The sequence below is a fragment of the Melitaea cinxia genome, chromosome 28, assembly GCF_905220565.1.
Source record: "Melitaea cinxia chromosome 28, ilMelCinx1.1, whole genome shotgun sequence".
Taxonomy (NCBI): Eukaryota; Metazoa; Arthropoda; class Insecta; order Lepidoptera; family Nymphalidae; genus Melitaea; species Melitaea cinxia.
In genome coordinates, this window is record NC_059421.1 from 8,256,090 (window position 1) to 8,271,479 (window position 15,390).

Genomic DNA, 15,390 nt, shown 5'->3' on the forward strand with positions numbered 1-15,390 from the left:
ATTAAAAATAGCATGGTGTCGTCTCCTGTCAAAGATTTTCATTGTAATATGAAACTTTGAATAGTTACGAGTCTCTGTAAAGAACTCACTATAGACGGCGCCACGGTTCGCTTAAACCGAAAGTAAAAATCATCATATCAAAAGTTTCGCTCTAGCGAGTATATCGTTCCATAGCTTAATTGGCTAGAGCGTCGACACGGTATGTCGAAGACGCGGGTTCGAATCCCGCTGGAGCGGTCAATTTTTGATATGATATTCAAAAATGTTTAGAATTCCTAATTGTGGGTAACACAAAAATAAAAATCGTACATATTAAAAATAGCATGGTGTCGTCTCCTGTCAAAGATTTTCATTGTAATATGAAACTTTGAATAGTTACGAGTCTCTGTAAAGAACTCACTATAGACGGCGCCACGGTTCGCTTAAACCGAAAGTAAAAATCATCATATCAAAAGTTTCGCTCTAGCGAGTATATCGTTCCATAGCTTAATTGGCTAGAGCGTCGACACGGTATGTCGAAGACGCGGGTTCGAATCCCGCTGGAGCGGTCAATTTTTGATATGATATTCAAAAATGTTTAGAATTCCTAAATGTGGGTAACACAAAAATAAAAATCGTACATATTAAAAATAGCATGGTGTCGTCTCCTGTCAAAGATTTTCATTGTAATATGAAACTTTGAATAGTTACGAGTCTCTGTAAAGAACTCACTATAGACGGCGCCACGGTTCGCTTAAACCGAAAGTAAAAATCATCATATCAAAAGTTTCGCTCTAGCGAGTATATCGTTCCATAGCTTAATTGGCTAGAGCGTCGACACGGTATGTCGAAGACGCGGGTTCGAATCCCGCTGGAGCGGTCAATTTTTGATATGATATTCAAAAATGTTTAGAATTCCTAATTGTGGGTAACACAAAAATAAAAATCGTACATATTAAAAATAGCATGGTGTCGTCTCCTGTCAAAGATTTTCATTGTAATATGAAACTTTGAATAGTTACGAGTCTCTGTAAAGAACTCACTATAGACGGCGCCACGGTTCGCTTAAACCGAAAGTAAAAATCATCATATCAAAAGTTTCGCTCTAGCGAGTATATCGTTCCATAGCTTAATTGGCTAGAGCGTCGACACGGTATGTCGAAGACGCGGGTTCGAATCCCGCTGGAGCGGTCAATTTTTGATATGATATTCAAAAATGTTTAGAATTCCTAATTGTGGGTAACACAAAAATAAAAATCGTACATAATAACGTCTTGTTCCTTCAATTGTTTTCTTAATATAGGTACCGTTCCTTCTGGTCCTTACACACAAGTACACACACACACAGTACACAACAAGAAGATTAAACATTGTAAATGAAACATATATTGCAAAGACTAAATTTGCTTGTCAACAATACGCTAAAAAATCGGCTTATGTATACAAGAAGATAAACAATGTGTTAAAAATATATTCTTTAAATTCTTACAAACTTATAAAATCACTCACTGAATGGCTTACAAAACAAAAATATGAAGAGACTGAGGCTTTACTTGAAGTAATTACCTAGAAATATACTAAATACATACACGCACACACACACACACACACACACACACACACACACACGCACGCACGCACGCACGCACGCACGCACGCACGCACGCACGCACGCACGCACTCACGCAAGCACGCACGCACGCTCACACACGCATACACACACACACACACACAGAATTTTTTGTCTTTTGTGATTGAATCATGACAATGTTAAATTTTTATTTTATAAGTATGAATATGGAAGAGCGGGACATCCTGACACAGGTAAAACACTTACTTAAAAGGATGTCCCAACAACGGTATCATTTTATGTAAACGTTTTTTCTAAATAAATAATTTTTTATTTATTTTATTATTTATGGTACATCGTGTCACATATAAGACAAACCATTCAAAATCAAAATCAAAAACAGCTTTATTCAAATAGGCCCAAAGAGCACTTTCGAATTGTCATTTTACAAATTAAAACTTTAAAAATCAATTATTATATTTGTAGAAGTGAAGCTACTCCGACTACTACTACCGATTCGGAATATAGATTCTGCAGAGAAGAATCGCAAGAAACTCCGCAGTTACTCTTTTTAAAAATAATATATAAACTGTGTTTTAGTACAAAATTAGTAACATGTTGCATAAATACAGCGTCACTAAGTCCAAACATCTTTATCAACTATGTAATCCTGCACTGAATAATAAGCTTTATCTATTAATTTTTTTTAATGTAAACTTTAAATTTATGTTGAGACAATTCCAAAATTGTTTGTGCGATTAAATTATACATGTGAATACCATGACCCAGAAAGGAAACTTTTACTTTGCGCAGTCGGAAACTTGGAGTTACAATTTTGTTATTCCTTCTCCTGTTTACAATGCGATTATTACTATTTATTTCAAAACAATGAATATTCTGGTGAATAATATCTCATAAAAAAAAATTATTTGTGCCATGTTTGACAATACTTTTCCTTGTTTACCAGGTCCAACCTGGGACAATATATCAGAAGATAGCAAGCGTATTATCACTGGATTACTAACGGTAGAGCCGTCTGAAAGGTTGACTGTTACCGAGCTGTTGCAAGAGTTGGGAGTTACCTGCCAAGATGGAAATAACTTTAAACTTCAGGTACCATTTACTGATAAATATTAAAATATATTATAAATAAATAAACATAGTCAGATCAGGAATCGAACCCACAGTTCTGCAGTAATGTTGTTCAGTGTTACCTGCAGCGATGGGCTATTTGATACATATATATTATACATTTTGTTTCTTGGACAATATGGAGACAAAACATTTTCAATTATTATTTATGTATATATGAAGTTTTATTGCTAAATGTTGATAGGATGCCATCCATAAATTACATCGCACGAATTTCACGATTTTTTGATACCTCCCTGTCTTCATCACAGCTTTACACAAAAATGAGACCCTGCTACATGGCCCTGCTGCTGCCTAGTGTGATGTCACACATTTTTCAATCTTACACTTAAAAATTAAAATATACAGCTTCGATATTGTTTTTACTTTAATAAAAATTTTATTTTTAATAAAAACAACATCAATCACACATTAGCTGAATATTTTTGAAAGGTATAAAAAAAACCCCATTACCATGGTTGCTGGAAAGTATCTGAAATGTGGGGCATGTAAAAAACCTAAAACTATTTGTTTAGTAAATAGTAATAATTTAAATAAATAAATTTTTACAGGACATGACCAAAGCTGACTTATACAAGAGGCGTAGCAAAAACAAACAAAGGAAGTCTAGTACATCCGAACCTGGTACATCTAGACAGACAGAGACTGAAACGGAGAATGAGGAAGTTAAAGAAAAAACCCTCATGGACACCATAAACGACCTAAAGAACAGAATGAACAAGAACTCTATAGAAAACGATGTAGAGCTTATTAAGGCTAACACTCAAGACACGCCTGTAAATGAAACAGACGAACCGAACTACGATATTAATGACGATATACCATCGGTCAAACCAGTCGAAAAGACCTACGGTAAGTCTAGATCTAAACTAGATGAGTACATCTATATAGAGAGTAGTCAAGGCCTAGAAGACACGGAAGTCGCTTTCCCTAAAACCAATAGGAAAAGAGAATCGCAGTCTCCCGTACCGAGGAAACGCAGGAGGATTGATACAAGATCAGCTAAAAAGGAAGCTATACATACCGATGAATCTAAAAGTCCAGGAAAACGCGGGAGAGCTAAACCTAAGAAACTTCCAGACACCGAATCTAGGACAACCAAAGAGTCGATTGAAAACGATAAAACTCTTGTAACGAGAACGACTCGAAAACGTAGACACGAGGAAATTACAAAGCCAGTTCTAAGAGAGAAAGGTCAAAATGGCCGACAATCTAGAAAAACTAGCGATGAAAATAAAACTGAACGCAAAGTGACCAGAGCAAAGCGGACTTTAAAACAATATAATTTAGATTTAGACATTCAAAATGTTAGGATGACTCGTTCAAGGAGACGACGCTTAGAAATAAGCCTTTCTCCATCCGAAGTCAAAAACGTTATTCCGACTTTTTCTTTTGAATCGGAACGACGAGTAAATTCAAACGAGAGCGGTCGGTCTAAAACTTCTAATGCCAAAGGTAAAAATAACAAGAAGGGTAAGAAAAATACAAGCAAAGCGAAAAAACCAATTCGCAACACGAGGTCGAGAGCCAACCGTAGGTGAAACGTTCCAACCCAAGTCCGATGTAATTACTAATTAATCTATACAAGCGTCACCATAGACAATTTAATCATTCTTTATAGTCTGTTACGCCTGGCAACTAACCTAATATCGAAATTACAAAATTCCAATATAGCGTTCAGCTATTTAACCTCAAAAAATTCCAAATAACGAGACATAGCAGTAATTATAAAAATAAAAAAATTATCGACGCTTGCTCACGCGTAGTATAGTAAAAAAAAGATTATTTATTCAAAAGAGTAAGTTATATTTCTAGTTAGCTTCTCCATTTCTAGTTCGATAACCTGTTTTTTTTTTTAATTTTTAATTCTTTTAAATAATGTTACTATTAATTTTTAAGTCACTCTTTTTCCCTTATACCATTAGAATAATTCCTTGATGTTTGTTATATTGTATTTTTGAATAGGTAATTAATTATTAGGTAATTTGGATGTGTGGTTGAGCACTATGTCCTTTAGCTGAATTTGTTTTTCGAAAAAAAGATTTGATTCTATGATTTTAAATTATCCGGCTGGATCTTTCTCGTCTGAGGTATGGGACTTTGTATTATTTAATTCTGATTTTCATTATTTAATGAACGATTAGAAATTGATTTTAGATGTTTTTTAAACATGGAATCCTATATTTTGAGTAGACAGCTACAAAATTGTTTATATAGATAGATCTCTATCATTTAAAAGCGATAGTTTTGTGTGTGTATATTTGTTTGAACGTAGTTTAATAGGTTAAATTTGTTAAATTATCATAAAATATGGCGTTTTTACATCATTTTAACTTCCATTTCATTATTCAAATTATATAATTTTGTGAATGGTGAAAGTGCCAAAGCATGCTTAAAAATATCGAAGTTATGTGTATAAAAAACCACGTTTTTCCATATCTTACACTGTATTTTCTTCGACTGTAATCTTTAAATGTTTTGTTTTTTCCTCGATTGATTTAAGCGCTTTTACCAAATAACAATTGTTTGATTGTTTCGATGTAAATAGATTTAGTAATTAGTACAAAAAAAAAGGTGGAAGAGTTAATTATTTATGAAAAATCTCAAAAAAAAAAATGATCGCCGCTGTCGATAGCTAAAGGCATATCATTGGTTTTAAAAAAATTAATTTGCTATAAATTTCCTTTTTCATTGTGATTTCGTGTCTTCGACTTGTATGGTATAAAAGTGTGTTCATATATAAAATATATCGTATATATATTGAAAAAGTTTTATAAATGGCAACACAGCTGATGAAATGTCACAATATTTGTATACAGTTACAGAGTATAAAGCAATAACAATAATAATAATTGATAAATTGTATTAATTAATGAGATTGAGAATACTATAAAAATTGTTACATCAGTATAAAATATATGCAATTTTTATAATACAATAATTCTATTGTATTGTCAGTTTTATTGTTGGAACTTACGGATTAGACACTTGTACGAGTTTAAAAACTTATAAATATTCCAAAAATTGAGAAGTATTCTCGTATTTATTGATTAAAGAAACAAGCTGTAGTAATTCTTTAATAATAAAAAAAGTTAATTACAAAATGAACTGATAGAGGCAAAGAGATTGCAAGTATTGTCCTCCCACTGTTACCATGCTATAAAGCCTTTATTTTAAAACTTCTATCAATTAATTATCAGACATGAAATCTTCTTACATATATTGTAAAGCGATTATCACAGTTTGTTTCATATAACAACATAATAAAGCCAGTCAAGCATAGACGCGAAGTAATTATTTGGTGGGAAATTAAGAATTTCCATTTGCTTGTGAATAAAACTTACGTCAAAATGTCGTAATGTATAAAAGTGCACTTAATGGAATGAACCAAAAAAATATATAATTTTATAATAAAGTGATAGAAGTTATTATTGTAGTGTCGGCGTTAAACAAATTTTTGTAACACGTTACGCGGATGCCGGCCGAGATATTTGATTGTAATAAATATACCATTTTAACAATATTTTATTGTTTTATTGATACCTTACATACGGTGATATATTGCTTAGTGATGATCAAACCTATTAAAAATGGTCCAGGTGTAGCGATCGCTATCGGGTGTTTACGATAATAACCAGGACTGACAGCTTAACGTGCTCTCCGAGGTACAGCGGGGAGACTAACAAGGGTAGACATCTAGACCGGAAATAAATATTTGTAGAAATACAAATATTCACTCTGAGCGAGAATCGAACCTGCGACCGCCGGTGTCTAAGTGCCAACATGCACGCACACCACTAGATCAGAGTGGTCGGTAAAAGAACTACTTTTTGTGACTGTGAATGTACTTAATCAAAGAACGAATTTAATTTTTAAGAGTAAAAATGTATTCGCCACTTAAAAAGACTTGTAACACTAAGAGACAAATAAATTACTATTAATAAATTTTACACTACATAATTTTTATTAAGGGTCATCCATAAATTACGCCATACCGTCAGGGTGTAGGGGGTCTATAAAGTGTGACAAGGGGTGGTGAGGGTCCAAAATAAGTGGCATCACATTTTAAAATATAACATTTATAATTGTTAGTTAGCCGACCGATGGCGTGATAACCATCCAACTACTAGTTTGGAAATACACAGGCGGAAGACGGGCAGCAATGTCTTCGGGGCGACAAAGCCAGCCCTGCGGTCACCAACCTGCCTGCCCAGCGTGGTGACTATGGGCAAAACACATGAGTTCACGTTATTTTTGGCGTGAACTTGTGGAGGCCTGTGTCCAGCAGTGGATTTCACAATCAATTTTAAGCCATAAGAAATATATATAAAATCACTTATTTAAAAATTTCTCTTAAATAACATTTTTACGAAAAAAATTCGTAATAATACAACCTATTATTATTAAATGATTTTAAAAAATATTTGAAACATTTTAAGTGCTGGCAACTCAATCATAGATCGTAAATACAGTAGAGTTGACATTATTTATTCTGTGGTGTCAGACGTCAGTCCGAGATGTCTAGTTTGTGTTGTAAAAAATAATTAATTTGTCGACGTTTTTGTGTAACAATTATGTGAATAATGAGATGAAAGTGTAAATAAATGTTAGATTAGTGCACGCTAATGATTATGGCGCATAGTGGTGGTGTTTTAAGTTCGGATATATCGCGTAGGAATCCTCAAGATGAATACGAGCTCATTCAGAGGATTGGTTCGGGCACTTACGGAGATGTGTATAAGGTACCTTTCTAAACTCTATTTTTTTCTCATCATCAGGTCGTTTGGTTGATTATTTCGGTTCGCGGGTGATTCACGATGCTACGGACAGTAGGTAACGGTTTTTGGATCGTCATTCGCATACGAGATTCGACTGTCGATGTCGTTTTCGTCGCAGCATTGAATTCATATGAAATTGGCGTCAAGTCTTTTATAGTGGCATATTTTTAATAAACAGTACACGATTGCTATGGCCTTGAATATGAAATGAGTTAATTTAACAGGTACACACCCATCTATCTTCAGCAATCGAAAATTGCTTTGTCTTATTTTTTTATATTTTCCATCAGTTAATTGCATCTCCCTGCCCTTGAAGTGGAATGATCTTGATAAGATAATATTTTTATGCTTTGTAATAAAACCATCTTATTTTTAATCTCATTATACTATTAACATTGTTTAAATATTTCTTACAATTAAATTACGATCGCAATAATTATTTACAAAAATGAAAACTGAGATGGCACAATGATTTTTTTTTGTAAAAATAAAATTGAACATTTCACCGCATTTATCTACTGTGATTATTTCATCAGTCATCACCATCAGTTCAGCCTATTGTAGTCCACTGCTGGATGTAGGCTTCCCAAAGTTCGTGTCAGACATCCCGGTTTTCCACAATCCTCATCCAGCCTACACCGGCAGTCATATAGATCGTATTGTGATAATTCAGTTAACAAAACTTGATGATAAGAAAAACCAATTCATAGATAAAATAGGTGTTCATTTTTAAAAACTTATCATATAGTATCATTACTTTGTAAATTTTTAGTATCAACAAATACAAAACATTTATTAATTAATTTACTTAATATATTTTGTAACAATATATTAACATAAACTGTTGAGATTTAAAAGGAAGTCAAGATATCATAACATTAGATTATTCCATTGATATGAAATTAGGACATAAAATTGTACAATAGATGACATAATCATGTGTCTTGTGTAAATATTTAACTGAGAAACAAATGTATGATTTATTTAAATTAAATGAAATTCAAGAGACTATGGTAAACATTATAATAAAGATCAAGAAATAGTTTTACTGTGCACTGTCTCTACAACATTAGTAAAATTATAATTATTACAAAGATATTACTTATATATAATTACTATATCTGTTCTTTCTGATGTGACTTTATGTATATTTATAAAATAAAACAAATGAAAGTATTTTGAAAGTATAAGAATATTTATAGCAAATTCCTAGGCTGCTAATAGTTAGTATTTCAGACTGTGAAACCTTCTGACAATGCATAACATAATGAAACTCTTCTATTTGAACATTGATCCAGCAGTCAAAAAAGATTTTCTTCATGTATTAGAAAAAACCGATTTGCTGATACACCATTGACGGACACAAAAATAGAAACCATTATGATTGAGACCACATTCCACATGTTGGCATTCTCATAAGTCTTTTTTTTTAAACATACATCTGTCCTCTGTTCCTAAGGTATATAAATTAATGCTTAAATTATAGATAATAGCCGACTGATATAGCTACATATAATTTTTTCAAAGCACATACGTACAAATAATACTTATATAAATAAATATATATAACACCCTGACTCGGGTTGGGAATTGAACCCACAACCCCCAAAGCAAAAAGCAAGGTTACTGTACCCGCACCAATGGGATAGTCAAATGAGTGTTTGAATTATTGAAATAATTACCTAATTTTTTCCTTTTTCACCTTTATACATTTCTGTTACAAATTACACACATTATACAGACACATACATACATAACTTTTATGCACCCACCTCAATGACACCTCACATATTATACTTGTATAGAAACATTATAAAATGTTAATGTTGTATAATTTTTTTTTTTTTTTTTTTACTATTATGCTATTATCGTAATATCAATGTAAGAGAGCAATCTCCTAGCTGCCTATGCACACATGTTTAAAAGGAAGGCTCCAATCATTGGACTTGTTGTAAGGAATATGTTTAATAAATAAATTTAAAAAAAATCTCAGAGTAGTTAGTTTAGTATTTTCGTGTTATCCTCAAAGTTACAAATAGCTTATTTGTCTCCGTACACATGAAGCCATATAGGCCTACATATAATAAACTTACATATAATTAAATTCTTTCATTGCTTGTTAATATGATTTGAAAATAGTAAGAGTTGAATTTCTTAAGTATGGTTTCTTAGTAGATATCATTTTGATTTCTTTGTTACTTTAATATTAATGTAGTAAGTAAATTATTGTTTAATGACAAATAATCATAATTAAATAAATAAATAAATAAACGCTTCACACTCAACAGCCCCCAGTAGGATTTTCTCCTGTGTTGGGGTCCGGAAACACACACAATACACATGCACAATGCCCAGACCACAACAAACATCTATATGGCCGATACAAATACCTGTCGTGAGCGGGAATCAAACCCGCGACCGCCAGCGCAACAGCCAGTGCCGCTGTGCCAACGCATCATCAAACTTTCAAAAATACTTCCATGGTCTACTAAACTTAATTAAATTTTTGACTTTTAAATTAAAATTACTTAGAATAATTTAAAATACTATTGTCTGTACAAAAGAAATCTATAAAACTCATTTTACAGTAGGAAGCATAGACTAGGAAACTGAAATTTCTTCCTTATATTTAGTAACAAAATAATTTTAAATATCTCAAAGCAAATGCTTAAGTTTTTAAAGTTTAATTCAAATTATTCAAGCTCAATTATAAAACAATGTAAAGATTATTTGGGTACTAGTCAGAATTAGTAATGTTTTAAATTAGTTTTTTTTTGTAATGTCATATAATATGGATTTGATTTGATTCCCCCCTCCCCCTTCCATCTTCGTACAACCAGACGCTCTGCGTTACGCCACCCTCATATGGTTGACATTCCCCATATACGCACTAAGCGATTCGATAGTACATTCTTGATGCGTACGGCCAAAGAGTGGAGCTCTCTACCAGCGAGTGAATAGGTTACTTCTAGGTAAGCGCGCTTCATCTTAGACCGCATTTTCACGTATCACCAGGTGAAAGTGTGGTAAAACGCAAGCCTATCATAGTATTTAAAAAAAAAATTGATTCAACCTATAACATCCCACTGCTGGGTATAAGCCTCTTACTCGGTGTAAGAACAGGTTTGGAGCTTAATCCACCATACTGCTCTACTCCTGATTGGTGGATTTGCTCCTTACTATGAGAAACAATCACTTTCTGATATTTTTGATAACAACTGGAACTTAACATGCTCTCCGAGGCATGCGGGGAAGAACCACAAGATGCGGGTAGGTATTTATATAACTACAAATATTCATCCTCAAATCAAACCAGCAAACTGTCGGTGTTTTAGGCGATTAAACGCACCACTACACTAGACCTGTCGTTATAATGTATAAGTTTAAATTATTGTAGCGGTGTCATATAATATGGTTAAATTTATTCAGCTGAGTAATAGTAGTTTCATAGAAACAGCTGTCATAATAATAAAATCAATTGTGTAAAAATAAATTTAGCTTGTAGAGAATTATTACGTATTTCCAATGAATGCAGGATGAATATGAAAATAAGCATTACATTAACTTACAATTTCCAAGATATTTACAAGATGTTAGTCGAATAGAAGCTGTAGTGTATGTGCTGCTGTGAAGCTGTAGCATGCGTGTTGTGTGTCTGACTAAAAGTATTTTCAAATTTTGAGTTTGTCTTTGTGTTCAATTATGAACACAAACTTGTGTAGAAAAACTGATTTGGAATAAATTTTTACCAATCTCCAGTAAAGCAATGTCACCTGAGGGAGAAGCCTAGACTGTCTTGTGTATCATGTTTTAATTTAAAAATATTATTTTGAAAATTAATTCCTAATATGATATAATTTAACATAATTATGTAAATTGAAATTATACTATACACATTTCAGCCTATACAGTCCACTGCTGGACATATGCCTCCACAAGTTCGCGCCGAAAATGGTGTGAACTCATGTGTTTTGCCCATAGTCAGCATGCCGGGCAGGCGGGTTGGTGACCGCAGTATTGGCTTTGTCGCACCGAAGATGCTGCTGCCCGTCTTCGGCCTGTGTATTTCAAAGCCAGCAGTTAGATGGTTATCCCGCCACCAGTCGGCTTTTTAAGTTCCATTGTGGTAGCGGAACTGTGTTATCCCTTAGTCGAAGTTAGTTAAGAGAGGGGTGGCTATATTCTTTAGTACCGTAACCACACAGCTTGATTATATTTCTTTTTTTTAATACATTTTAATTAAATTTGACGTTATACTATACTTAAATTAATTTAAGTATTTATTCACAAACACGTGGCTTAACTGAATGATTCCAAATGTAATGTTATAAACACCACATACTTAGGTATATATATATTTTTTTATTCTATGATGATGATTATGACTTGTTTGATAAACAAACAACATTTGTTAATATACATAAAGTATTAAAGTATATATATATATAATTGAATCTAAATTTCTCTTGGTCATTGCTGTAATATAAAGAATTTATTATTATTTATATATAAAGATTTTATTTAAATATCATTTTTTCAATTTTCTAATACATTAAAGAAGATTCTGACAGACTGAATAATTAAAAAAAAAAAACCATAAAATCAGAACATTTTCGAAAAATTAAGACCTATTTCAACCTATTTTTCAAGGATTTGACATTTTGCAAGACAAAGAAATGCCTATTAGGGTAGCTACAACGTACATAACACGGGGACATTAAATTAAAAAAATTCTAGAATATTTCAATAACAATCATCAATGATTTCAATCGTGGTATATTTCTAATGAAAGTAAATTCATCACCACTTACATCCATTAGAACGTGCAATTAAATGGCAAAATCAAGGTCTATGTTATGACTAAATATTATGTAGTGTTATGTAACATTTGAAATAATGTTTATGTACCACAAATGCCACATTACAAAAGATGACAGATAATAAAACTGCGTTCTAGTAGCGTTGTATCCCTGTGGGTAAGATGTAGCTCCTGGGGAGGGTTAGGGGTAGGGTCGGCAACACGCTTGCAATGCTTCTGGTGTTGCAGGCGTTCATAAGCTATGGTAATCGCTTACTATCAGGTGAGCCATATGTTTGTTAGCCAGTCTAGGTATATATAAAGAAATCGTATAAGTAACTCTATAAGTAACTTCTTGAAAACGGTATTATTTAGCTGTGATCTTCTTTAAGGTCTACGTACTACCCCAGTCGAGCTATTCCATATTTTGAGCAGGAAATTTTCTGGTGTGTCTGTGTGGCCCTACCTCAGTTAAGATCACGATTTTTAATGTTCCGTATTCGTTAAAATATAGTGTATTATGTCATTCAGTAATAAGACAAAATTCTCCTGTTGAAATAATGTTTAAATCTTTTCCTCTTTATTATTAATGTGAGCTTAGATACTTAATTGAATAACGTTAAGCGCTGTAAAGCTAAGCTACACATACGAGTTGATACGAGTGACGTAACCCTTGATTGATGTTCGAGCCTCGGCGAAATGTGCACTTTTTAGAAAGATAAGTGCCGCTGTCCAGTTCGAGTGGTACTTTGATCTATACCATAGGCTATTTTTTATTCATCTATCAAACTTGTAACTTTAATAGCATATATATAATTTAAATCTATCTTAAGTGTAATATCGGTGTTTATGATCAAATTTCGTTTTTTTTTTAAATGTAATTTTACTTAATTTTCGGCATAAGTCCTATCTTTTACGTGCTAAGTTTAGCTGGTAGAATTGTTTTTATCATTAGGAAAACTGTTGTGCAATAAAAATATATATTGTGTAATATTTTATTAACATAAGTAAAATCTCTATTTTAAAGTTTAATACAAAATATGGTTTTCACTAAAGTTTTTATGCGTTTCGTTTGTATGCTTGAAGCAGAGTTTTAAATTAAAAATTAAATTAACTTGTTACGTATGTATTATATATTTACATTATACGTAGTTTTTTGAAATAACAATCGAACTTATAGTTTATTCGCGTCAAGGAAATAGTGATCTTCGCTATCACTTAGTTTATTGTTAGCTACGTTCTTTGATCAATTAAATCCGATGACGATCTAACATAGACCGACGATTAATTTAGATCGACGATATACTTAAGATTTTCGGTGGAGCTGGATGAGGATTGCGGGATACCGGGATGTTTGGCTCGATTTTGAAATCTTTGGTTATCATTAATCTACCTGTATCTGGTTTTGCCTACTAGTAATGGATTTTTGACACAATTTTTATACAGCTTACGTCAAAATCCTATCTCTGTAAGCAAATTTATATTGAATCTGGCCGTTAGTCCAGCAATGGCCTGCGTAAGGCTAAGGCGAAACAAACTAGAACGCCTTAATGGCTTACTTCAATTGGTCAATTTGAACATGTCGTTCTAATTTTCAGCGATTTAATTGGTCATGGGGCGTGGCTAAGCTAAAGGACAGCGATGAGTCACTATTTTTAAACGACTTCAAAAAAGAAGGCAGGTTCAGAATTCGACTGTATGTTTTGTGTTTTACCTCATAACTTTTCACTGGTTGTACCAAATTTTAATTTTTTTTTTAATCGAAAGTTGTTACTTGTCATGTGTCCCATATAAAGAGTATAGCAGGATAAGTATTGTGAGTCGGCCCCCAATGAAAACTTCTATCCAAATTCATGTTATAGTATCACCTCGATGTGTGTATGCAATTTATATGAATTTTTCTGCCGTATACCGCTTTAATCTAGAAATATGGCTATATGTATGATTATCCGTCAAACAGCCATATCTTAAAAAATAATTGAGCTAAAGAGATAAATCCAAAATGAGGTTGTAGGAAACGTTAGAGTATATTCCGTACTTTTTTTAGATTATTTAAATAATTATAAGCATCGATTATTAATATGTAAATATTACATCTTTAATTTCTTCAGTGTTCTTGGTGACCTACAATCACCGAAAAAATATATGTTATAGTACTTGACAAGCGCTACACTTACTCATCAAAGTTATATTGAAAAAAAGTCGTTGTGTCTCTGTCACTCGTGTTTGACATAGAGGAATTTTAGAACAATCGTAGCTTTTGCTATCAAACATATTTTGTAGTCTTGACATAAACTTCTGGATTCAGGTTCAGGATTATATTTACCTAGGCCATACTATCCAACTAGGCCGCAACAAATTCGAGAAGGAGGCCGACAGGAGGATTCGGTTGGGCTGGGCGGCGTTTGGCAGGCTTCGTCGAGTCTTCACTGCTATACTCTTTGATCGATATTCGACGAGTAAATTTTTCTTGACCATTTTCTCGTCTATCATCTATATTGTATTACTTTTCGATGTAATTGAAGTCGGCTTTTTATTCGTTTGATAGCAAATACAATTATTATAAATGCGAACAGACTAGTAAATCTATTAAAATTCATTTACGTATTGTTACGTAATATAATTAAAGCGTTATAAAGATATATATTTTTTGTAACGTTTTGTGAAGTTTTACCTATACAAGTGTATTTTTCATTGTTTGCGGTCAGAACCGAGACAATCGAATGCGTCACCTTTGAATCATCGTAGCGTTCATCCCGATGTGGTGCATAGAACATAGAAAATGATAGAAATGGTGGAAAGTACTCTAGTGATTGAAATGAATATGGATGGAAATGTTACGGGAAAATAGCATTTGATTTAGTAATCTATCTGTATGTTTCTGTATGTATATTAATGTATGGACATCGTTAAATGCGTCGCTAAGCTCGAAACTCGAGACCGCCTTATTCTATTCGTAATATTTTTTACAGAGAAAACAAATTTTAAAGTGAAAAAATTAAAAAGCGTTTAACCCTAGACTTAATTTAAACTTTTTTATGTTCGTTTTTAATAAATTAACTATAGTCAAATGAAGCTACCACCCATTCTGTTGATCTTTAAAAAGAAAACCT

At 32.7% G+C, this 15,390-nt stretch overlaps 1 protein-coding gene across 1 annotated transcript in view; it reads left to right on the forward strand.

Annotated features, from left to right (window-relative positions):
- Positions 1 to 7,196: 7,196 nt before the first annotated feature.
- LOC123667469 (mitogen-activated protein kinase kinase kinase kinase 5) overlaps positions 7,197 to 15,390 on the forward strand; it is a 65,058-nt gene continuing 56,864 nt past the window's right edge. The window contains exon 1 of the mRNA XM_045601364.1: positions 7,197 to 7,443. Within this exon, the coding sequence (XP_045457320.1) occupies positions 7,327 to 7,443 (117 nt within the window). The 5' untranslated portion in view covers positions 7,197 to 7,326. The remainder of the gene's footprint in view (positions 7,444 to 15,390) is intronic.